Below are 26,635 nucleotides of genomic sequence, written 5' to 3'. Positions count from 1 at the left end.
AACCTCTTCATATCACTGTTTCTTCTACAGGTAAAACTTCTCCGTATCACTGTTTCTTCTACAGGTAAAACCTCTCAGTATCACTGTTTCTTCTACAAGTAAAACCTTTCCGTATCACTGTTTCTTCTACAGGTAAAACTTCTCCGTATCACTGTTTCTTCTACAGGTAAAACTTCTCCGTATCGCTTTTTCTTCTACAGGTAAAACTTCTCCATATCACTGTTTCTTCTACTGGTAAAAATACTCCATATCACTGTTTCTTCTACACGTAAAACCTCTCCAAATCACTGTTTCTTCTACAGGTATTCAATTAAAAATTCACATGTGTTTGGGGTCATTTACCGTATACGTGCGCTTATAAGACGCATTTTTAAGAGTCAAATTAATAAGTAAAAGTGGGGGTCGCGTCTTATAAGCGAGATACTTGTGAAAATAAGCGAAATTTTTCAAAATATCGAGTTTACTGGGCTTACGCTGGCCAAGTTGGACACTTGTAAATTGTTTTGAATCATCGCGGCAGCCATTTGCATTTTCTCTAAAGTCTGTATTTGCCCGTACAGTGTATCGGAACGCTATGTTCAGTTACCGATTTACTTGAAATAAAATGTATCGTTATTGATTTTGTTGTCTATTATTTTTTATTTGAATTTTGTTATTTTGGGGTCGTAAGGCGTTATATTGTCCATGGTTATACTTGAAAAGTTTTTATCACCCGATTGTCTGCGCGTGACGTCGTTAAATGTCATATAAATTGGACATAATAGTAAACGTGTGTAAGCGGCGACACGATGCCAAACATGCTTAAAATAACAGCAAAATCAGTTCGCAGTTTGAAACTGTTAATTGTTAAATAAACACGCGATTACAAGTGCTTCTTGACAAATTTGTATCACCTGATCGTCTTTGTTCGACGCTGTTAATTGTCAATTAAGACATATTTGGCAATAAGGGTATCGTCTGAAAATAGTTACCAGTTTGCAACTGTCAATTGTTAAATAAACACGTTCATTCAGACGACCCCCTTATGCCGATGACACCTTATTTATTAGGGACCCACGACAGCGGGAGCAAAGAGCGACCGCATGCAATTATCCACAGGTGGCTTTCTTCTTGACCCGTGATTTCACTCTATCACGCGATTGGCTTATTTAATGAAAGTAGGCATTACCTATAGACAAGGGGCGTAACATTTGCATAATCAAGGTAATCTATATCTGCCTCTTAGTTTTCAATACCCGTCAAACAATACAATTATATTTACAAATTACAACTACTGGAATCGTCAAAATGAAACGCAAACGTAACTCTTATGATCTCAAACTCAATGGATGGTACACAGGACGACGAGTTGTTTGTTGATCTTGTGGAAAATCGCGATCAATCTGAGGATGTATCTGCCTGTGCAAAGGTTAGTGATTGCGACGATGATGATGATGATATCGGCGATTGGGTTTACGATGACAATCTCACTAGTGAGGAATTCTACGAACTGTTCGGTGAAAGCGATGATGAGGATTACGAGGGATTTTAAGATGACTGATACGATCAATTACGAACGTAATATGTTTGAAATTGTTATGGCAAATTGATTAAATACGCAATTGTTAGAAATTGTGTTAATTTGATAATTATTTTTACTGTATGAATAATACTTGAAAATAAATTAAAACCTACTTATATATCATGAAATAAACAAATATTATTTACTTTGTTATTTGATTGTTTTATTTTTCGGACTTGCGTGAATTACTAATTGTATGCAGCGCGAGTTTGAAAAATTCTCAATGTGTTTCTTATTGATTTTCTTCAACATTCTGCCGTTTTTCGGCCGATGAAAACGGCAAAATTTGGCCGCGTCTTACACGCGGGTCAGTCTTAAATCCACCGATTATAAAGTCCGAAATCGGGGTGCGTCTTATAAGCGAGGGCGTCTTATAAGCGCACGTATACGGTAGTGAGGTCACTTATCAAGTTCCAAAACTGTGACCTAAAGGTTGGGATTTTTACGAGGATCAGCGGATCTGATTAACATAAGGGTTATTTCTTAGATTTATGTAAATTTATGTAATAAAGAATAGGGTTACTAATGAACACAAAAGCATAGCATCACATTTTGGCTGTTTTCAGAGCGTTTGGAACAGTTGGATGAAGCTCCTCCCCTTGCAATACTTCCCATCTACTCACAGTTGCCTAGCGACCTGCAGGCCAAGATCTTCCAAAAAGCACCAGATGGCATCCGCAAGTGTATCGTGGCAACAAACATCGCTGAGACATCTCTCACAGGTATCTGGAGAAATAAGACTGGCAAATCTCCTGCATTTCTTTGATACTTTTAATTTATTTTGACAACTAGCAGGCCACGCTTGTGATGTGGTGCAGTAATGTTTTGCATTTTGCAAATCTAGAAACAATTCTTTTTACTGTTAGACTGTGGAATCTCCTTAATTGTCTAATAAATGATTTGCTTTTTTTTTTTAATCAGTTAGCTTTGGTAGACAGTGATATTTTGGATTTTTCAAATGTACTAACAGGTATTGTTACTGATAATCATGCCATTTTTCCTGCATGTTATGAATGTCTTGAAGTAAATTATTGGGGATTTTATGATAAAATGAGTTGGAATAATTAAATCTATCTTTCAACCAAAGAAGTTGGTTAGATACAATAAAATGTCCTGTATATTCATCAGACAATGTCCACATTTTATTTTCACATATGTGGTCATGAAAGTTATCCTAAACACTTTGGAAATTGCTATTGTACTTAATCAATGTCAAAACAAACAATAATACTGGGTACGACACTCATATTCTACTCAAATTATTTGAATAGAAGTAAAGTTAAAATTTGGAAATGATAAACATATACAAAATCCAGTTTAGCTTAGCTCAAATATATTTTTTATTAGCAACTTTTCAATATCCTCCTTGCTGTCATGACAAGTAATGCTCATATTTTAACAATCACAAACTCTTCCTTTCCAGTTGATGGTATCATGTTCGTGGTTGACTCGGGCTACTGTAAACTGAAAGTGTTCAACCCAAAAGTGGGCATGGATGCCTTGCAGATATTCCCCATCAGTCAGGTAGCTATTTTTTATGCCCCCGGATCGAATGGTCGGGGATATATTGTTTTTGGCCTGTCTGTCTGTCATTGTATGTGTCTGTCTGTCTGTCATTGTATGTGTCTGTCTGTCTGTCATTATATGTGTCTGTCTGTCTGTCATTGTATGTGTCTGTCCCAAACTTTAACCTTGGTTAAACTTTTGCAATAACTTTTGCATTATTGAAGATAGCAACTTGATATTTGGCATGCATGTGTATCTCATGGAGCTGCACATTTTGAGTGGTGAAAGGTCAAGGTCATCCTTCAAGGTCAAAGGTCAATTATATGGCTTCAAAGCGGCACATTAGTGGGCATTGTGTTTCTGACAAACACATCTCTCGTTTATTCATAGTCTCTGAATGAATATTGTTACTCTGATACAAATTTTACTGTTTCATCCAACTGGAAGGCATGAAAATTGTGATTATGTACCTGCCATATAAATAAAATTGTTGGATTCATTTTGTTCAGACAATCTGCATGTCATTGCTCAACAAAGATGTCTGTATAAAGAGAATATTAGGTTAGTGTCTTTTGTGTAATTGAATTTATCCGACGAGTTGAAGAATTATGGGGATGTTTGCTTATCCTTTTAAGTCTTTGAGAGATAAATTCGAATAAATTCCATTACACAAAATACACATTATATTATATTTGTCCTTTCACACAATTTAAATTATTTATAATTTAGTTTGCCTGTAAGATTTCTAAAACTGATTTCAAGTAACTGAATTTTACCTTCCTAAGTAATATTGAATCAATTAGTGATGTTTCAGCCACTTAGGTTGTTCTTAACAATACCTTGCAAAACAAGCGGGAAAGGTCAAGTACTTGTTATATGCCATGATTCAACTTTCTTCTCTAAGTCAACTGTTGCACACTCTTGTTGTGAAAAGCTTTATTGTACCCTACTGGTTTCACCAGAGGGGACTTATGGTTTGTGCTCTGTCTGTCTGTCAGTCTGTCAGTCAGTCACACTTTTCTGGATCCTGCGATAACTTTAAAAGTTCTTAATATTTTTTTCATGAAACTTGAAACATGGATAGATGGCAATATGGACATTATGCACATCATTTCATTTTGTTCCTACGTCAAAAATTCTGGTTGCTATGGCAACAAATATATATAAAAAAATAATCTGACAAGGGCGGAAATTCTGACAATGGTGGAGCCGGTAGGGGACACATATTGCTTGGCAATAGTCTTGTTTAAATCCCAGTTTTATTGTAATTTTTACACCCAAAACAAAAATGGCTACCAAATGTTCATATCAAAATGAGTACATAAAGAATTGATCTTTATCCATATTGTTATTATTTATCTATAAACCTTTTTTAAATTATAAACAAAAGTTGAGTGCATGCATAGCTAAATGACGTAATCAATTGATTGTATCATACGCAGCATATGAAAATTTGTGAATTTAGCTTTATTTTGTTGGATTTAAACTCTTAAATTAAGTGTGTACATTGTATGCAATGATTATATGTTTAGTGTTTTATTACTATCAATGATAAACTAGTCAAATAATGACCCAATTCATTATTAGCTCATCTATTTTTTGAAAAAAAATTATGAGCTATTGTCATCACCTTGGCGTCGGCGTTGGCGTTGGCGTTGGCGTTGGCGTTGGCGTTGGCGTCGGCGTCCGGTTAAGTTTTGCGTTTAGGTCCACTTTTCTCAGAAAGTATCAATGCTATTGCATTCAAACTTGGTACACTTACTTACTATCATGAGGGGACTAGGCAGGCAAAGTTAGATAACTCTGGCGTGCATTTTGACAGAATTATGTGCCCTTTTTGTACTTAAAAAATTGCAAATTTTGGTTAAGTTTTGCGTTTAGTTCCACTTTTCTCAGTAAGTATCAATGCTATTGCATTCAAACTTGGTACACTTACTTACTATCATGAGGGGACTGGGCAGGCAAAGTTAGATAACTCTGGCATGCATTTTGACAGAATTATGTGCCCTTTTTATACTTAGAAAATTGACAATTTTGGTTAAGTTTTGTGTTTAGGTCCATTTTATTCCTTAAGCATCAAAGCTATTGCTTTCATACTTGCAACACTTACTAACTATCATAAGGGGACTGTGCAGGCAAAGTAATGTAACTCTGACTGGCATTTTGACAGAATTATGTGCCCTTTTTATACTTAGAAAATTGAAAATTTGATTAAGTTTTGTGTTTAGGTCCACTTTATTCCTACAGTATCAAAGCTATTGCTTTCATACTTGCAAGATTTATGAACTATCATAAGGGGACGGTGCAGGCAAAGTTATGTAACTCTGACTGGCATTTGGACGGAATTATGGGCCCTTTATACTTAGAAAATTGAAAATTTGGTTAAGATTTATGTTTTGGTCACTTTACCCCTAAAGTATCATAGATATTGCTTTCATACTTGGAACACTCACAAACTATCATAAGGGTACAGTAAAAGGACAAGTTGCATAACTCTGGTTGTCATTGTTACGGAATTATGGCCCTTTTTTGACTTAGTAACTTTTAATATATGGTTAAATTTTGTGTTTCGATCCACTCGAAGTATCAAGGCTATTGCTTTCAAACTTCAAATACTTACATGCTATCATGAGGTTACTGTACCTGGCAACTTGAATTTTACTTTGACCTTTGAATGACCTTGACTCTCAAGGTCAAATTATTAAATTTTGCTAAAATTGCCATAACTTCTTTATTTATGATTAGATTTGATTGATACTTTGATGAAACTACTCTTACCTGACATACCACAATAGACTTCACCCAAACCATCCCCCGTGCCCTCCCCCCCCTCCCCCCTCCCCCCCCCCCCCTAATTTTTTTTTTTTTTTTTTTTTTTTATAAGATCATCTCACAAATGACCACCACACCCTCACACTATACCCCCACCCCACCCCCCCCACCCCCCCCCCCAAATTTTTTTTTTGATTTTTTTTTTTTTTTTTTTTTTTTTTTTTAAGATCATCTCACAAATTATCACCACACCCTCACACTATACCCCCCCCCCCCCGATTTTTTTTTTTTTTTTTTTTTTTTTTCGCTTTTTTGGAAGATAATGTAATAAATGTCCACAACCCCACACTATACACCCCTCTTCACTCCACTCCTCCCTCCTTTGTGATTGAAAATGAGAGTCCCTTCACCTTTAAAAAGAAAATAGATGAGCGGTCTGCACCCGCAAGGCGGTGCTCTTGTTATCAATCTAGGCATTGCAAAGAAGAGTAATTTGTTAGAAAATAATTTTAAATATATGTAGGGTTGTAGAAAGATTGAGACTCGTAGAAAGCTTTAGTTTATACGAACCTTGAGTTTTCTTAGGAAAAATAATTTAGTGGTAGGATATATACAATTATATTCAATGAATATTTGATTGAGATTTGACTGAATTGGTCTTATTTATAAGTAATATCAATAATTATATTGATATTCAAGTACAAAATGAGAAATTTTCTGGTATACAAATAATTGTTTGATCATATGTGTCGTGTTCCGAGAAAACTGGGCATAATGCATGTGCGAAAAGTGTCGTCCCAGATTAGCCTGTGCAGTCTGCACAGGCTAATCAGGGACGACACTTTCCGCTTAAACTAGATTTCCAGTAAAACGGGACTTCCTTTAAACAAAAAATACCATTTAAGCGGAAAGTGTCGTCCCTGATTAGCCTGTGCAGACTGCAAAGGCTAATCTGGGACGACACTTTACGCACATGTATTTTGACCAATTTCACAGAACCAGACACATATTCTAAGTGAAAAATGTGTTATTTCGTGTGATTGTGTGTTGTAGGCTAACTCCAATCAGAGATCAGGCCGAGCTGGGAGGACAGGGCCAGGGTAGGTCACGGACATTGAATTGCACATTTATTTCATTATTATAATCTTTATTATATAATTATTGCGAAAGTTATGACTGTATTACCGTTATTACTCTAAGTTTTTGGACACTTTCAAATGCTGTTGGGTGAATCCATTAATTTCTACCGGTATACATGGTTATTAACCCAATCGGGCGAATGTAATGGTCCTTTGCCTTCAGGCATGCATCTGCCAGGTGTATGACCTCAATCTGGTTGTGAAAATCCATGACCAAAGTGTTACAAGATAAGCAAAAACAGGGCTGAAGTCTGTAGAATAGTGCTGTAAACTATACTATCCAAATATTAACAGACATTAATTATGGACAGAAACCTGAATGTCCGAAAATTCAGAGTCACGAGAAATAATTATTTTTGCTTAAAACGAGGGTGTCCGAAAATATTAGTGTTGGAAAACTTAAACTAAAGCTTCATCGCAAAATTGACTCATATCAACCCACCACTTTCTCAGCTGTGTTCAAGGGCAAATAAGTCAGGAATATGTGGATTACAGCTGATGAAAAACAATTGTTTTGCATGTTATCTTCATGTTATTAATGGAGAAGTAGTTTTTTCCTAGTATTTTGATGACGTTTTATGCAGTCAAATCAACCAAGTGACTCAAATCTACCCTTTGATTTGAGGTACAATAATGCAGTCAAATCAACCAAGTGACTGAAATCTACCCTTTGATTTGAGGTACAATAATGCAGTCAAATCAACCAAGTGACTGAAATCTACCCTTTTATTTGAGGTACAATAATGCAGTCAAATCAACCGAGTGACTGAAATCTACCCTTTGATTTGAGGTACAATAATGCAGTCAAATCAACCAAGTGACTGAAATCTACCCTTTGATTTGAGGTACAATAATGCAGTCAAATCAACCAAGTGACTGAAATCTATCCTTTGATTTGAGGTACAATAATGCATTCAAATCAACCAAGTGACTCAAATCTACCCTTTGATTTGAGGTACAATAATGCAGTCAAATCAACCAAGTGACTGAAATCTACCCTTTGATTTGAGGTACAATAATGCAGTAAAATCAACCAAGTGACTCAAATCTACCCTTTGATTCGAGGTACAATAATGCAGTCAAATCAACCAAGTGACTGAAATCTACCCTTTGATTTGAGGTACAATAATGCAATCAAATCAACCAAGTGACTCAAATCTACCCTTTGATTTGAGGTACAATAATGCAGTCAAATCAACCAAGTGACTGAAATCTACCCTTTGATTTGATGTACAATAATGCAGTAAAATCAACCAAGTGACTCAAATCTACCCTTTGATTTGAGGTACAATAATGCATTCAAATCAACCAAGTGACTCAAATCTACCCTTTGATTTGAGGTACAATAATGCAGTCAAATCAACCAAGTGACTCAAATCTACCCTTTGATTTGAGGTACAATAATGCAGTCAAATCAACCAAGTGACTGAAATCTACCCTTTGATTTGAGGTACAATAATGCAGTCAAATCAACCAAGTGACTGAAATCTACCCTTTGATTTGAGGTACAATAATGCAGTCCAATCAACCAAGTGACTGAGATCTACCCTTTGATTTAATGCACAATAATGCAGTCAAATCAACCAAGTGACTGAAATCTACCCTTTGATTTGAGGTACAATAATGCAGTCAAATTAACCAAGTGACTCAAATCTACCCTTTGATTTGAGGTACAATAATGTATACGCTTTGATTTGAGGTACAATAATGTATACGCTTTGATTTGAGGTACAATAATGTATACCCTTTGATTTGAGGTACAATAATGTATACCCTTTGATTTGAGGTACAATAATATCTACCCTTTGATTTCAGGTACAATAATGTATACCCTTTGATTTGAGGTACAATAATGTATACCCTTTGATTTGAGGTACACTAATGCAGTGATTGTTTATCTGTTTAAGCTGATGTGGTCTGTTTTAGGCCTATGAGGGTTGAATTTATGCTTTTATGGTATTTTTAGCTCGGCGGTTTTCGGAGAAAACCTGAGGTATTGTCATAGCCAGCTTGTCTGCCATCCGCATCTTGCTAAAACCTTAACATTGGCTCTAAAATCAAAGTGCTTCCACCTACAACATTGAAACTTTATATGTAGCTGCACCTTGATGAGTTCTATACGCCAGACCCATTTTTGGGTCATGACCCATTTTTGGTCACTGGGTCAAAGGTCAAGATCACTGTGACCTCAAATATTCTTCTGACAAGCTTTCATTTATTCAAAACTGCACCCGCATCCGAGCGTTGGCACCCGCTATTCGGTGCTCTTGTTGGTTTAAAGGAAGTCTCTTCTCAGCAAAAATCCAGTTAGGACAGAAAGTGTTGTCTCTGATTAGAGTGTGCAGACTGGGACAACACATAAAGCCGGTTTTCACAGAGCGAGGCTCCAATGTGTTTCAGTCAAGCGTACCGGCTGTACACGGCCCGCCAGTACAAGGACGAGCTGCTCACAACGACCGTGCCAGAGATTCAGAGGACAAACCTGGCAAACGTAGTTCTGCTGTTGAAGTCTCTGGGAGTACAGGATCTATTGCAGTTCCATTTCATGGACCCACCCCCACAGGTGACCCTCTCCCTATACATGTTGATAACTGGAGTTATGGAAAATTTGGCATTATGTATGTGCTTAAAGTGTCCCAGATTAGCCTGTGCAGTTGCTTTAATTTATTGTGTTTTCAAAGGAAGTGTCACCTAAACAAACATCCTGGTAAGGCAGAATGAGTCTAATCTGGGACGACACTATGCACATGTATTAAGCAAACTTTTCCCAGAAAAAGGATTGAATTAATCTTCCTTATTGGTTCTTGTGTGTACATGACCTGCAATTCATGGACCCTGCCCCGCAGGTAACCGTACCTGCTTAATTGTCATACTTTCAGCCATAGTATTTAAACATGATAACATGTACATCAAAAGCCCAAGGCACATTGGGTCGCCATCAGGTCTGTTGCCAAGGTAGAACCAGTACTTGGTGTATACTCGGAGATCTTAAGAACACTGCTTGTTTTGGTACAAACCCAGGGTTCTTGAGACAGACACTGTATCCACTATTATATGGCTACCCTGGTTGAAACTCCATAGAAGACGCTTCATTGACCAATTACTATAGGACTGTACTGGGTTAGCATGTAGAACAAGTAACCTTTTGCCTTTGGAAAAAATGGTAGAAAATGACCTGATGTTGAGTGGTACCTAATAAGTGATAATTTATTGTACAGCAGTTTATTTGTTATACATAAACTGCAGGTCCATTTTATGGACCCTTTTACGCAGGCGTGTGGGAGAACACTTTTGTGATGTTAACCCTTTGCATGCTGGGAAATTTGTCGTCTGCTAACATGTTGTCTGCTGAATTTCTAAAATTAGCATTATCTTCGATTTTTTTTTCAAGGAATACTATCAGAATAGCAAACATTTTGGATCCTGATGAGACGCCACGTTCTGTGGCGTCTCCTGATGAGACGCCACGTTCTGTGGCGTCTCAACTGGATCCAAACTGTTTGCAAAGACCTTTAAACGGTTCCAGCACTGAAAGAGATAAACTAGTTAATACATTGTCAATGATTTGCATTCCCAAATAATGGACCCACCATAGTCACTGCGTGTATGAGAGCACTAAATTCTGGCCTGACTCACTGTTGAGTATGAGCTGTTCCTTATTGGTGACTTGCTATAGAATTACTATAGACAATTATTGTTTTTCTAACTTAGTGTTACGGTGCTTAATTTCTCTTTTGAGAATTGCTTGATATAATTTCTCCTTCCATCCTATATGAAAACATAATAACAAAATTCAAATTTCTCAACCATCCCTTACAGAATAAACATGAATTCAATGAAATGTTCATGGCATCCCATAATTTGATTTAGCAACATATACACAACTCTTGTCCTGTTTAGACAGGACAACAGAATATCAATTTCTCAACCATTCCTGACAGACAAAAATATTAGGAATATAATGAAATTTTTAAGATATTATCTTCCAACAAATTTCAACAGGACAACAACCTGAACTCCATGTACCTGACTTTAATGAAATATACACGAAATTCCATTAGTTCTTTTTATGCCCCTAAAGGGTAGCATATTGTTTTTTAACTGTCCATCAGTCAGTCCGTCTGTCTGTCAGTCAGTCTGGCCATCCGTCTGAAAACTTTAACATTGGCCATAACTTTTACAATATTGAAGACAGCAACTTGATATTTGGCATGCATGTGTATCTCATGGAGCTGCACATTTTGACAGGTGAAAGGTCAAGGTCATCCTTCAAGGTCAAAGGCCAAAAAAACAAATCCAAGAGAAGTAACAAGCTTTAAAGGGAGATAATTTCTATTTATCATTTGGCAGGTACAGATTATTTTTACAAGGGAAGTAATATTTTTATGCCCCCGGTAGGGTGGCATATAGCAGTTGAACTGTCCGTCAGTCTGTCAGTCTGTCCGTCCGTCCGGAAAAAAACCTTTAACGTTGGCCATAACTTTTGCAATATTGAAGATAGCAGCTTGATATTTGGCATGCATGTTAATCTCATGAAGCTGCACATTTTGAGTGGTGGAGGTTCAAGGTCAAGGTCATCCTTCAAGGTCAAAGGTCAAAAAATAATAATTCAAAGCATTCTTATGAAGCTGCACATTTTGAGTGGTAGAAGTTCAAGGTCAAGGTCATCCTTCAAGGTCAATGGTATAAAAATTAAATATTTTTTTATTATTTCCAAGTGGTGCAATAGGGGGCATTGTGTTTCTGACGAACACATCTCTTGTTTAAAGGGATATAATAAAAAACAGAAATAAATAAATCAAAGCGGCGCAGTAGGGGGCATTGTGTTTCTGACAAACACATCTCTTGTTGCAATATATTTATATATTGCAATGTATATATTTACATCCCATTCCTACAGGACAACATCCTAAACTCCATGTATCAGCTGTGGATCCTGGGGGCCCTGGACAACACGGGCACGCTGACCCCTATGGGACGCAGCATGGTGGAGTTCCCCCTGGACCCTGCACTCTCCAAGATGCTCATCAAGTCCCTCGAGATGGAGTGTAGTGCAGAAATACTGGTATGTGGCCTCTAAAATACTGGTATATGACCTCTCAAATACTGGTATGTGAACTCTAAAATACTGGTATGTGGCCTCTAAAATACTGGTATGTGACCTCTCAAATACTGGTTTGTGACCTCTCAAATACCTCTCAAATTCTGGTATGTGAACTCTTGATTAAACATAAAAATTAAAATACTTAGCGTTTGCGAAAAGTATCTTTCCAGATTAGCCTGTGTAGTTCCAGATTCGCACAGGCTAATCAGGGACAACACTTTACACCTAAACTGGCTTTTCACTAGGAAGGGCTTCCTGTAAACAAATATGACAAAAGCTGAAAGTTTCATCCCTGATTAGCCTGTGCACACTGCACAGGCTAATCAGGAATGACAATTTCCGTCTTAGCTGGATTTTTGCTAAGAATGACGTCCTTTTAAATAAAAAACAACACTGAAAGCAGCAGTGTTTTCCCTGATTAGCCTGTGAGACTGCTATTTTGTCTACAATATTTATTGGCACCAGGTTCTTTTTTATGCTCCCGCATGGTGGGAGGTATAAAGCATTACACTTGTCCTTCTGTACGTCTCAAAGCTTGTGTTTTCAACTCCCCTTAAAGAAATGAGTGAAACTTTTATCAAGCTTTCACAGTTTTACTACATTAGTGTGTACATTTATTAAATTAGTGAAACCGGAGGGGACTTATGGTTTGCGCTCTGTGTGTCTGTCTGTGAGTCTGTCTGTGAGTCTGTCTGTCACACTTTTTTGTATCCTGCGATAACTTTATAAGTTCTTGATATTTTTTCATGAAACTTATAAACATGGACGGATGGCAATATGGAGATTATGCACTTCATTTCATTTTGTTCCTACGTCCAGAATTCTGGTTGCTATGGCAGCAAATAGACTAGAAATATTGCTGAAAATGGTGGATCCTGCAATAACTTTAAAAGTTCTAAATATTTTTTCATGAAACTTGAAACATGGATAGATGGCAATACAGAGATTATGCACCTCATTTCATTTTGTTCCTACATCAAGAATTCTGGTTGCTATGGCAACAAATAGACTAGAAATATTTCTGAAAATGGTGGAGTTTCACCGGTAGGGGACCATATTGCTTGACAATAGTCTTGTTTATTAATCCTCTATGGAATATTTGGTAGGAATATTTGTTGTTTTAAACTCCTCTTTAATTACATGGTTGATCTGACTCATACTTTGATAGATGAATGAAATTAAATTTGAAGATGAGCTTAAAGAAAGGAATTTAGGCTGCGACGAGTCTGGGAAGAACTATGGCCATTTGTCTTTCTTCCACAGTTGCCAAATTATGTGCTATTAACTTCTCTAACAGCTTGGCAGATTTCTCACAGCTGAATGACCTTAATGTGTCGGTGCTTGTTAACCCTTTCCCACTCAGAAGCAAAGTGAAAATGGCTTTTGCAACCAGCATAAAACCAGAACAGCCTGCGAGTTACTCGCAGTCTGTTAAGGATTTATGCTGTTTGCTGCTCATCAGTAACTAAGGGTTGGAAATGAAGTCTTGAATCAAGTAAGAAAGGTATTTAAATAAATGTAACTTTCTAATGAACTACAAACACGTCAAGTTACATGCCTAAGTGGTAAAAGGTTAAGTAAGGAAATTAGACTGTTATCAGAAGCGGCTGAATGATGGCCCTATGTCTTTTGGTCTTCTGTAGAACATAAAGTGTATTTGTCTGTGTCCAAATAAGTGCTGTGGTGATGCTAGTTTAAACTTAAGAACAAATAAATAAGTTAATTACCTCTAACATTTGTTAACTCTTTCCGTGCTGGAACCGAATTTTAAAGGCCTTTGCAAACAGTTTGGATCCTGATCAGACGCCACAAAACGTGGCGTCTAATCAGGATCCAAACTGTTTGCTATTCTGATAGTATTCTTTGAAAAAAATCGAAGAAAATGCTAATTTTAGAAATTCAGCAGACAACATTTTAGCAGAAGACAAATTTCCGAGCATGCAAATGGTTAATCATCATTCAATTTTTACGTTAAAGAAGTCCCTGACCATGAGTCTTATAATTCTACTGTGGTACAATATTAATTAAACTGCTGTCATGGGCCATCAACCTGCGCTGAAATGCTGTAATATGCCTTAAACCTGTGCTAAAAAATTGTAGTAAAGCTGAAAAGCCCTACACTAGTTTATTTGAATTGAGCTTTGGAATATTCCTGTTGTCTGACATAAGCAGAAGTTTCCTAGACCTGCACTCAAAACAAATAATGTTAACTTTGGCATATTCCTTTGGTGTGACATACCATAAAAAGTAATAAATTCAGCTCTAGAAGTTGAACCTTAGAAAATATCATATTGAAATCACCATTATTTCAAAGTATTTGTAAGCATAAAATCAACATTAATTTCCCAAATTTAGTCAAAAGAACGCGATGTTTCCCAATTTAAAGGTACCCGGCCACATTCCTTAAATGGTGAAAAACACTGAGAAGTTTCCAAGACCTGTACTAAAAAAAAAATGTTAACTTTGGCATATTCCAGTGGTGTTACATACTGTTAAAAGTAATAAGTCAAGATTTTTTATTTAAATTTTCAATGAAAATTACAGTGTAAACTTATAAGGTGGTTCATGATAAAAATAAATAAATCCGAGGGAGATTGATGTGCATTGGGTTGCAGTAAAAATGTGTGCATTGTTTTTGTTTTTGTTGAGAAAACTCTTTGATTTATAATAAAAAATGTTGCCTTTTAATTGATAGTTACCAATTAAAATCATTGCAGTTTGCAAATTTATCGTATTTGTTTAAATAATAAAATTGGAAGATTCATGTAAGCAGGTGTTTTCTAACTTTAATTGAAAAGAAAGGGTCAAGCTTATGAATACAAGTCTGATGAAAGTTTATAATAATTGTGAAGAGGACATCATCAAAGGAAAGGATTTCTGTCAAGAAACCATAAAACTTCTTTCTCAACAATTAAATTTGCTTCATTGTTTTTGAGAGAAGTGACATTTTTACACAATCACGTGTTTGTTTGATAGTGGCAATCGTCCGATTACCCGTACATAAAAGCTTGTGCAGAGCTCCGCCATTTAAAACTTGAGAACATAGGTGTAGTTAATGTTTAAAGCAGAGCACACTTCGCACATTGTTGTTCCATAGTGCCATTTGTCAGATTACATCAAAGCTTGTGCATAGCTCCGCCATTCAAATCTTGATAACAAAGGTGTAGTTAATGTTAAAAGCAAGGCACGCTGCGCACATTTCGAATATGTGATTCATGCATGTTCATTCCAAGGGGTTGAGTAAACCCTCTATATTAGGCAGTAAGGTAGTTATTCAAATGGCAATTTGGTTTCATAGTATTGGTTTTGGTATGCAGGTAACTCAGATGCCCTGCAAGGATTTTTGATAATAGTAATTGAATATGAACTTCTAACATGCAATTTAAGAAACATTCATTAACAAAGTGTTGGCCTTCTTTCTTTAAACATTTACTTTTGAACCTTATGCATCAAACAAATAAGACATCATGGCATTTCCAGAGGTCTCCTGTTTTTAGCTCACCTGTAAAGAAGTGACACGGTGAGCTTATGTGATCATGTGATGTCCCGCGTCCGTTGTGCGTGCGTGCGTGTGTGCGTCCGTCAACAATTTGTTTGTGTAGACAGTAGAGGGTCAGTTTTCATCCAATCTTTATGAAATTCGGTCAGAATGTTTATCTTGATGAAATCTGGGTTGGGATTGTATTTGGGTCATCTGGGGTCAAAAACTAGGTCAATGGGTAAAATAATAGAAAAACCTTTTGTAGACAAAAAAGGTCACAGTTTTCATCTAATCTTTATGAAATTTGGTCAGAATGTTTATCTTGATAAAATCTGGGTTGGGATTGTATTTGGGCCATCTGGGGTAAAAAACTAGGTCACTAGGTCAAATAATAGAAAAACCTTGTGTAGACAATAGAGGTCACAGTTTTCATCAGATCTTCATGAAATTTGGTCAGAATGTTTATCTTCATGAAATCTGGGTTGGGATTGTATTTGGGTCATCTGGGGTCAAAAACTAGGTCACTATGTCAAATCATAGAAAAACCTTGTGTAGACAATAGAGGTCATGGTTTTTTATCTGATCTTAAGGAGTCAGGTGAGCGATTCAGGGCCATCATGGCCCTCTTGTTTACTTCAAGCTAGAGAAATTTACTTCTGAGAAATCACAATTTTTAGCACAGTTAAAACGGCCAGCATAACGTAGTACGCAATTTAATGGCCTCTGTTAACATTAAAAGTCATAAATACAATATTATAAGAGGATATTTCATTTAAATTCTGAGAAGTCAGATATTTTTTGTATCTATATGATACCATACTTATTTTTTTATTACAAAATACATTAAAAATAAGAATAGAACAGAACAAATATTTTATTCACTTAAGCATATAACAGCTCATCGTGATCCATATTATAAACCATACATGTGTGAACAAAATTAGTAATACAAATAATCATTCACTATGCGTGAGAGTGTTGTGTGTTCATATAAGCAACGTATTAACAAAAATCAGTGGAAACAGGCAAAACACTAAGTATATTCATTTTATAATAAACTGTACATGTGAACAGAAATCAGCATTAACAGACAAAAAAAAGTACATTTATTTCATATTTAACGGTACATAAATGACAATAATAAATATTGGGTTAAAGAAAAAATACAATTTTTTATTTTCTTACAGCATGTAATACAGTAAATTGCTGACTTACTAATAAGCTTGCTGCGTTAATAAGGCAGGGAAATATATGAGTCGCGCTCTAAGAAAACTAGGCATAATGCATGTGCGTAAAGTGTCGTCCCAGATTAGCCTGTGAAGTCTGCACAGGCTAATCAGGGACGACACTTTCTGCTTTTATGCCATTTTTCGTTTAAATGAAGTCTCTTCTTAGCAAAAATCCAATTTAGACGGAAAGTGTCATCCCTGATTAGCCTGTGCGGACTGCACAGGCTAATCTGGGACGACACTTAACGCACATGCATTACGCCCAGTTTTCTTAGAACACAACTCATTTTATGAGCAAAGCATTCCATATAGGTTAATATGACCCCCTTCAAAGAAGAGGGGGTATATTGTTTTGCTCTTGTCGGTCAGTCCGTCCGTCCGTCGGTTTGTCCACCAGATGGTTTCCGGATGGAAACTCACGAAAGCTTTGGCCTAGGATCATGAAACTTCATACGTAGATTGATCATGACTGGCAGATGACCCCAATTGATTTTCAGGTTACTAGGTCAAAGGTCAGGGTCATAGTGACTCGAAATAGTAAAATGGTTTCCGGATGATAACTAAAAAATGCTTAGGCCTTGGATCATGAAATTTCATAGGTACATTGATCATGACTGGAAGATAACCCCTATTGATTTTCGGGTCACTAGGTCAAAGGTCAAGGTCACAGTGTCTCTAAACAGTAAAATGGTTTACAGATGATAACTCAAGAATGCTTATGCCTAGGATCATAAAACTTCATAGGTACATTGATCTTGACTGGCAGATGACCCCTATTGATTTTCAGGTCACTAGGTTAAAGGTGAAGGTCACAGTGACTCTAAACAGTAAAATGGTTTCCGGATGATAACTCAAGAATGCTTACGCCTAGGATCATGAAACTTCATAGGAACATTGATCATGACTGGCTGGCCCCTAATGATTTTTAGGTCACTAGGTCAAAGGTCAAAGTCACAGTGACTCGAACTAGTAAAATGGTTTCCGGATGATAACTCAAGAATGCTTACGCCTAGGATCATGAAACTTCTTAGATACATTGATCATCACAGGCAGATGACCCCTATTAATTTTCAGGTTACTAGGTCAAAGGTCAAGGTCACAGTGACTCGAAACAGTAAAATGGTTTCCTGATGATAACTCAAGAATAATTAGGCATAGGATCATGAGACTTCATAGGTATATTGATCATGACTGGCAGATGACACCTATTGATTTTCAAGTCACTAGGTCAAAGGTCAAGGTCAGTGACAAAAAACTTATTCACACAATGGCTGCCAGTACAACTGACAGCCCATATGGGGGGGGGGGGGGCATGCATGTTTTACAAACAGCCCTTGTTACAACTGTTTTTTAAACAGGGGTAGTAACATCCTTCACTTCTGCTAATCATGGCTAGTGAACAACACTATTGTTAAAAGTTTGGAGAAATTTTCTAACCAATCACATCTTGTGTACTTTCATAACCAAAAATTCAAAAGGACGCAGCTATTTTAGAACGATCATTTTTGTCCCCTAGCGATTTCACCGGAGGGGACTTATGGTTTGCGCTCTGTGTGTCTGTCCATCTGTCTGTCTGTCCATCTGTCTGTCTGTTAGTCTGTCTGTCACACCTTTCTGGATCCTGCGAAAAAAAAGTTCTTAATATTTTATTAGATGGCAATATGGACATTATGCACGTCAAAAATTCTGGTTGCTATGGCAACAAATAAACTAGAAGTACTGCTGAAAATGGTGGTTTTCTGGATGCTGCGATAACTTTAAAAGTTCTTAATATTTTTTCATGAAACTTGCAACATGGATAGATGGCAATATGGACATTATGCACGTGATTTCATTTTGTTCCTATGTCAAAAATTGTGGTTGCTATGGCAACCAAAACAAATAATATATTTTATGAAAATGGTGGAATTTCTGACAAATTTTGAGGCCGGTAGGGGACCATATTGCTTGACAATAGCCTTGTTTCTCTAGTTGTGTTGGTGGTATAGGACTTTTCTGCCCGGGTTAGGCAACCTCCAATTTTGCATAGAAAACTCATTAAAGAAAAAACTCAGCGGAACTAGGATCAAATTAAATTTCGATAACCAAGTACAGTATATAAGACCAGTTTAGGGTGCGCATGCTGAATAACATATCTTGAATGTAAACAGAAAATAAGAGGTCTTTTTTTTCTAATTGTCTTTCATTTAAGCGGACTTTTTAGCTCACCTGATTGCTCAGGTGAGCTTTTGTGACCGGTCCTTGTCCGTCTTCTGTCCATCATTTGGTCGTCCACATTTGGTTTGTAAACACTCTAGAGGCCACATTTCATGTCTGATCTTCATGAAACTTGGTCAGAAGATTTGTCCTAATGATATCTCGATCAAGTTCAAAACTGGGTCATGCTGGGTCAAAAATAAGGTCACTAGGTCAAAAAAAAGAAAAACCTTGTAAACACTGTAGAAATCACATTTCATGCCCAATCTTCATGTAACTTTGTGAAAATGTTTGCCTTAATGATATGTTGGTCGAGTTTAAAAGTGGTTCCGGTCCGTTGAAAAACATGGCGGTCAGTGGGCGGGGTAGTTCTCCTTATTTGGCTATAGCGAAACCTTGTAAACACTCTAGAAGTCACAATTTTTGCCCAATCATCATGAAAGTCGGTCAAAACATTGGTTTTATTGATATCTCGGACGAGTTTGAAAATGGTCCAGATCGGTGAAAAAACATGGCCGCCAGTGGGTGGGGCATTTTTCTCTATATGTTTATAGTGAAAACATGTGAACACTCTAGAATTCACATTTTTGGCCCAATTTTCATGAAAGTTGCCCAATCATCATGAAAGTTGGTCAAAACATTGGTTTTATTGATATCTTGGACGAGTTCAAAAATGGTCAAGATCGGTGAAAAAATATGGCCGCCATTTGGCGGGGCATTTTTCTTTATATGTATATAGTGAAAACATGTGAACACTCTAGAAGTCACATTTTTGGCCCAATTTTCATGAAATTTGGTGAAAACATTTGTTTCCTTGATATGAGAGTTGAGTGCGAAAATGGTTCCGGTCAGTTGAAAAACATGGCTGCCATGGGGGGTGGGGACAGTTTTCCTTATTTGGCTATAGAGAAACCTTGTAAACACTCTAGAAGTCACAATTTTTGCCCAATCATCATGAAAGATGGTCAAAACATTGGTTTTATTGATATCTAGGACGAGTTCGAAAATGGTCCAGATCGGTGAAAAAACATGGCCGCCAGTGGGCGGGGCATTTTTCTCTTTATGCATATAGTGAAAACATGTGAACACTCTAGAAGTCACATTTTTGGCCCAATTTTCATGAAATTTGGTCAGAACATTTGTTTCCTTGATATGAGAGTTGAGTTCGAAAATGGTTCCAGTCAGTTGAATAACATGGCTGATTTTTTGCCCAATCATCATGAAGCTTGGTACATAGATCGGTTTTATATATATCACATAATTAATGCCATAATTATTGCCCTTAGATTGTCCAAATTTTCATTATATTATACAAAATCCTTGTAAACACTCTAGAGGTCACAATTTTGTTTCAGATTTTATGAATCTTGGTCATAATATTTAGTTTTGTAAGCAAAGTTTAATGGTTGGTAAGGGGGGTCAACTCAAAATATAGGTCACCAGGTCAAATCTTACAAAAACAAAAACACTCCATATGCCAGAGTTTTGATTCAATAATGATGAAACTTGACCAGGATGTTTGTCTGGACAATATCTAGGTCAAGTTTGACGTTTGGTAAAGATTGAATGAACTGACTCCTCTCAGGTGAGCGAACTAGGGCCATCTTGGCCCTCTTGTTCTTTTCAGGTTTAAATTTTTTTAAATAAATAAACTTTTCCTCTTTAATAACTTCTTGTACATTTGTCCTGGCAACATAGCATCATTTCAATTGGACGTGTCTTCAAATCGTCTGTCAGGTCAGGCAGTCCGCAACTTTTGGAAATGTCTGATTCATCACAATGAAAAATAGCAGTGTGTTAAACTGTTGTACAAAATATAATCAACTTACTATAAACCTGATTCCCAAAACTGTACAAAAAACTATATAATATAGGTGCAGCTGCCTAAAGCTGTTCAGACTATAATTGAAGATAAGAATAAATGAGATTTTTACACAATTATGGCTGATTGTGATTACCTATATGGCATGTAATTTTGAGACCATTTTTCATGTTAAAGTCTCACAACGTATATTTCTGGTTCCTGCTGAAAGATTCTCTTGTCATTCGAAACAGTTGACTTCGATAAACTACTTTTCTTAGAAGCTCTGCTAGTGTTAGTGTCAGGTTGAGATGATGATTCTTTATTTTCTGCTTGTGCACTTTCTATTGTTTCGTTATCAATAGCAAAATCTTTACTTAGGCTTGGTTTGAAAAGGCTTGGAACCTTGGTATCCTTACGTTCTGATGTAATGGATTCCTCTTTGGCTTCCTTGTTCACCCCTTTTGCCTGCATTGTCACCTCTGCGTAAGTGACCTTAACATTTCCTGTAGCTGACACTGGGTCTTCAATAACAGTCTTCTTGCTGTCACTTTGTTGCTCTGTCTCATCTGCGTATGAAACATTTACATTTCCTGTAGCAGCGGAAGAGTTTTGAATTACAGACTTTTTGCTTTTACTTGGTTGCTCTGGATCAACACTATGTTCAGAATTTACCTCCAACTGTTTGTAGTTCTCTAACATGGAGATTTTCCTGTCCTTATATATGATGTAGGCCAGAACTATCACGCAAGGAAGCAGAAATATGGCCCCAGCCAAGATTCCAATCACCAATTTGAGGTCGGTTACCGTAACCTCTTTGCAAGCTTCTTGCAGCACAAGAGTATTGTTCAGCAGGGCTTGGATACACACTGAGCTAGTGCCTTTCAGCTCATAACTGATAGTCGTTTCCCGCTCTTGACTTTGAATGACTGATGAAGTGTGGAGTGTCTCCTTTTCATCATTGTAGACTACAGCTTTGAAGCCATAGATGTTTAATTCTGTTGTATTTATCATCCATGATATCCCTATGTCCATTCCAGTGATCACGACCTCTATATCTAACTGACCTATATCGGTACAGTCACCTGGGTATGGACTGACCAATAGCATCAGTCCAAGGACATTAACTGCCAATCCCATTCCTGGAAATATGCAAAACAATATAATTAAATCAGGAGTTTGGTAAAGAAGAGTGTTTTTCACTATGTATAGTCACATAATACAAAGAAAGACAGATTGAACTTTGAAGGTTTGACAACAGAAGTTGAAGAAGGTTATTTGGGCCGTGTTCTGAGAAAACTTGGCATAATTCATGTGCGTAAAGTGTCGTCCCAGCAGATTAGCCTGTGCAGTCGGACTGCACAGGCTAATCTGGGTTGACACTTTACGCACATGCATTATGCCCAGTTTTCTCAGAACACGACTCATTTGTGCACTCATAAGAACACAGACCTCACTGAGGTAGTTCCCCTTCTGTGTTGTGCATTTTAAGAGGCATTATAAAGAGGATATTTATTGGATTCGGTTGAATATCGATTTTTAATTCACGAGTGATTATAGAAAATAATATGTTAAGTGGTGCAGAATTATTTTTTTTCTATGATCAAGAGTGATTTAAGTTGATGTCCCAGCGAATCCAACACATTCCCTTTTTATTTGATGCTTCTTTCACTGATTATATACATTGTTAATTGGAGAATTTCGCTGGAATAATGACGTCATTTCATCAAAAAGTGACGTCATTTCACGGTAAAACAGTGAAAATTTTCGATTATTTTCACTGTTATTTTTCAGTTATCAGTTTTAATTCACTGATATTTCAATATAAACCACTGGAAAGCATAAAATAAAATAAGTTATTTAATATCACAGTATGAAAAATCTATCCAGTGATAGATTAAAATTCTTTTATTAGGGGGGAATATGTATTTGCAAAATTCATATTTAATTTAGTTACTAGTGTTTCCTGAAAAAAAAAGGTTTCTTTAATTTAGTACACAAAGAAGAAATGTAGAAGTCCTGGCAGATTTGCTTGAATCCAATAGGGTAAGGAAACGACTTTAGCTAATGTGATGTGCATCATACGAAAATGGGCCTTAGGAACGATATACCTCTTCATCTATAAACACTGATGGGAAGTCAAAATGTCTGCTAATGAGACAACAAAAACTTGCATGATTTTATAGCGGACAGGGCTGATCTTTTTATACCTGCTGTTTATACTGCTTAAAGATTTTGTTTTGATTTCCAATAATATTAAAACAGACACTAATTATGTGAAGCTGGAATAAGACATTAATCTTGGAATGAACTGTTATTTCAACAATGCTTAATATGCAGGTTTATCTTTTGTATTGATACATTTTGACAACTACAGTCAATCTTGTGGATGCGACCACTTGAATTAAGTGACCTTTTTATCATGCGACCACTTTGAATTCCCCTCGAGTATTTTCACTATTTTTTGATATCGTATTAAGTGACTTTTGTCTTATGCGACCAGCGAATGCTGATTTTCAAGTAATTTGATGTCCAAATCTTAAATTTAGCGACAACTTGGGGGTAAACATGGAAAATCTGTTGACCGTAATAAGGGATTAACTTGATCGATGATTAATTGTTGGTTTGATGTCATCAAAGAAAAGCTGCATCCTGTCAATAAGCCATTAAACAACACTTTTTAGACGATAAAAGGCTGCCTTTGTCTAGCGATCAACATGCTAAACCCATCATGTAAAAGCACATGTTTAGCTCTGCCTCTTGAAGAGAATGAAGGTGGAGTTAATGGTAAAGTGCACTTCCCAATGGGCTGATATTGAACACATGACTCATGCATGCTTAGTCCCTATTCGCAATCGTAATTACTCGTCCTAAGCTTGGAAACTATTTCATTGAAAGGCCAAGTACATGTAGTTCCCATATGCCAACTTCCTGTACATTTCCAAAAAATGGCAAATGTTTGTGTTTATAAAATTCTTAAAAACATTTATCGTCAGTAATGGCAACAATTTTTTGTTGGATTATTACTAATTTTAATTTAAATGTTATACAAGATAGTTGTGTCACTGAATTTGTCCATGAATTTGATATTGACGATTATACTTTTTTCCAAAATGGTCTTTTTTTAAGAGACCACTTTTGATTACTCCCTTAATTGGTCGCTGAATACAAGATGTACTGTAATTACTGAAACGGACACCTGTACTATATAATAGCATCATTAAAATTGATTTTAACACAAAACTGTATGTACGGATTTTGTAAAACAGTCATTAAAAGAATCAATGCATACATAAACATGAGTTTAAAAATACAGTTTAAAGTGAGACTTCACGATTTTGTCAAATATTCATGAATTTATATAAAATGTGTAAAAAACTTATTATACATATATTTCAATATAAATTAAAATAAAAGTTAAGAAGAACATGTGTTGAAAAATGCGAAATAAGCCAGATATTTAATTCTGAAATCGAAAATGTCTGTACAGTGGAATTCGCCAGCATGTATATCATGCATGTACGATGTGAATCTAAATTTAGTTTTACGGATCATTTTTAATTTCCTGCAAAGATATATATTCGTACGACACACGAACACTAATTCCGATCCTAATAAAAAGACAAATGCTTCGGTTATTGTAGGAAAATATGTACGAAATCTCTTCGTCACTATGGGCTCCGGGCGCAAATTTGTCTTTGCTGCATTTTATGAAACTCGTCTTCAATGTATAATTTTTCTTGCCTATTTTGTGTTATTGTAACATATTTTTATCAATATATTACAATTTAACACATATAAAAATCATGCAGTCTCACTATAACATAATCAAAAACACAATCATTTTAATGAACTATTTGCAGAAAAGTGCTTATTAAACTTACAGTAGTGATTAAATATAACAAACATACGTACACAACATGAAATGCAGAGTTTTGTCAGAGAGAATCACCAAAATGTCTATAATGTCCTTCCTAAGATTGATGTCTTGTTCTAACTTCACACGATACCTATTTAGACTAACCTTGTTGGGCTCTTTACTTATCCAATAAGTAAAACACATGCTATGTATGAAGTGTTGAAGTAAAATAGAGTCATTTTTAGTGTACCACTTGAATTTCCCATTAGTTTTCTTCAAACCAATTTTTATCATAATCTTATTTAGCATAAGTATCACAGTATTTGTATATCAAAATAGAATATAAACATGTATTCATGATTATCTTAAAATGAATAATTCGCACTTTGTCACAAAACTTTTGCACCAAAGGATGCCACTACCTTTCCTCCCAAAGGTAAAAAATTCAAAATCAAATGTTTTTTATACCAAAATATTTGATAACCTTATATGTAATATTATTGTATACCTATTTGGACTGTGCTCTGCAAAAAGGGGGTTTAATGCGTATGCGTACAGTGGCGTCCCATATTAGCCTGTGCAGTCTGCAGAGGCTAATATGGGACGACACTTTCCGCTTTTATAATATTTTATGTTTTAAGAAAGTCTATTCTTAGTAAGAATCAAGTTAAGTCAGAAAGTATTAGACTGCACAGGCTAATCTGGGAAGACAATTTATGCACATGCATTAAACCCCCTTTTCACAGAGCACGGCTTATTAACCCTTTGCATGCTGGGAAATTTGTCGTCTGCTAAAATATGGTCTGCTGAATTTCTAAAATTAGCATTTTCTTCGATTTTTTTCAAAGTATACTATCAGAATAGCAAACAGTTTGGATCCTGATGAGACGTTCTGTGACGTCTCATCTGGATCCAAACTGTTTGCAAAGGCCTTCAAAATTCGGTTCCAGCACTGGAAGAGTTAAAAGGGTGTACACGATGATCAGTTGTTACCTTAGAGGCTTTCTTGCATTGAAATATATTGCCCAATTAGTGCAAAAAGGTACCATGTGCCTTCTAATTTCAATGTCACATGGTTCCTTTTTGCACCAAGGGGGGTGAATATTATGTTTAATTCTCTTTAATTTGATTATTTAAATCAAAATGTTAAATCATACACAAAGCGGAACTCAACAATAGTCTCATATTATATATTGAAAACATTATTTGTATTTTAATATGAATGATTGTTTAAGTCATTTAATTAATAGAGAATTTAATGAATATCTAGTATTAAACTTATTGAAACATAGGATTACTGAAAGATAAATATATCTGTATATTGTATTGTCTTTAGATAAGTATATGTAAATGAAATTGTTCAACATACCTCTGTTTCTTAAGATATGTGGAAATAATCAAATATGACCATATAGCACTTGAAAAAGTAAAATGCTAGGATCCTTGTACAATGCAGTCAAGTAATTATATACCCAATACCCAGATGTAGGGCAGAGTGACAACATTGAGTGCTGAGTGAAAAATTGGGGGACACAGAGTGCAAAAGTGTGGGTAGTGTGCAAATTTGAGTTGTTTTTGGGTAGATTTCAAAACTCGCAAAATTAAGGCCACTTGAAGATTCATGTTTGGTTATGTGTGATCTGACCAAATTCATTAATATTTCCTAGACATTGGTTTGCTCACTGTTCATACACTGTTTGGGTATTGGGCAATTTGAATATTGCAAGATGTAGTGGTTATATACATTGGAATAGTTAAAGTTTTATGCAGAAAGTGGCCTTAACAAAAAGACATCTGTTTGTTTGATTATGACTCGTCCAAACCAATAATATCTATGAGAGCCTCCGACATGACAATCAACCTTGAAATATGATATATGCCAGTGTTAAGCAAACCAGCTGATAGGTTGAATTATTGTATTGCTAGCTACCAAAACATGTTGTGGTGTTTGCTTTGTAGGTACAAACAACTTTGAAGTATTTTCAAT

At 36.1% G+C, this 26,635-nt stretch overlaps 2 protein-coding genes across 3 annotated transcripts in view; one reads left to right on the top strand and one right to left on the bottom strand.

Annotated features, from left to right (window-relative positions):
* The window catches only part of LOC127845144 (pre-mRNA-splicing factor ATP-dependent RNA helicase PRP16-like), a 116,543-nt gene that overhangs the window by 30,883 nt on the left and 59,025 nt on the right, over window positions 1–26,635 (top strand). For both annotated transcript variants that reach the window (XM_052375866.1, XM_052375865.1), the window contains exons 16-20: window positions 2,128–2,283; window positions 2,985–3,085; window positions 6,893–6,939; window positions 9,379–9,541; window positions 11,879–12,043. In XM_052375866.1, coding sequence (XP_052231826.1) covers window positions 2,128–2,283; window positions 2,985–3,085; window positions 6,893–6,939; window positions 9,379–9,541; window positions 11,879–12,043 — 632 coding nt within the window. The remainder of the gene's footprint in view (window positions 1–2,127; window positions 2,284–2,984; window positions 3,086–6,892; window positions 6,940–9,378; window positions 9,542–11,878; window positions 12,044–26,635) is intronic.
* Window positions 16,423–26,154, bottom strand: LOC127845166 (uncharacterized). Its single transcript, XM_052375925.1, has 2 exons — window positions 26,018–26,154; window positions 16,423–21,931 (listed from the first exon to the last, which is right to left on the bottom strand). Exon 2 carries the CDS (start codon window positions 21,927–21,929, stop codon window positions 20,982–20,984), a length of 948 nt encoding a protein of 315 aa, XP_052231885.1. The 5' UTR covers window positions 21,930–21,931; window positions 26,018–26,154; the 3' UTR covers window positions 16,423–20,981.

The sequence above is a fragment of the Dreissena polymorpha genome, chromosome 9 (genome assembly GCF_020536995.1).
Source record: "Dreissena polymorpha isolate Duluth1 chromosome 9, UMN_Dpol_1.0, whole genome shotgun sequence".
Taxonomy (NCBI): Eukaryota; Metazoa; Mollusca; class Bivalvia; order Myida; family Dreissenidae; genus Dreissena; species Dreissena polymorpha.
The sequence above is the reverse complement of the archived record's forward strand: the minus strand, read 5'-3'. Positions and strand labels throughout refer to the sequence as shown.

What these genes read in the sequence shown, in the direction of transcription:
- LOC127845166 (XM_052375925.1), bottom strand. Translation starts at nt 21,929, where the DNA reads ATGGGATTGGCAGTTAATGTCCTTGGACTGATGCTATTGGTCAGTCCA.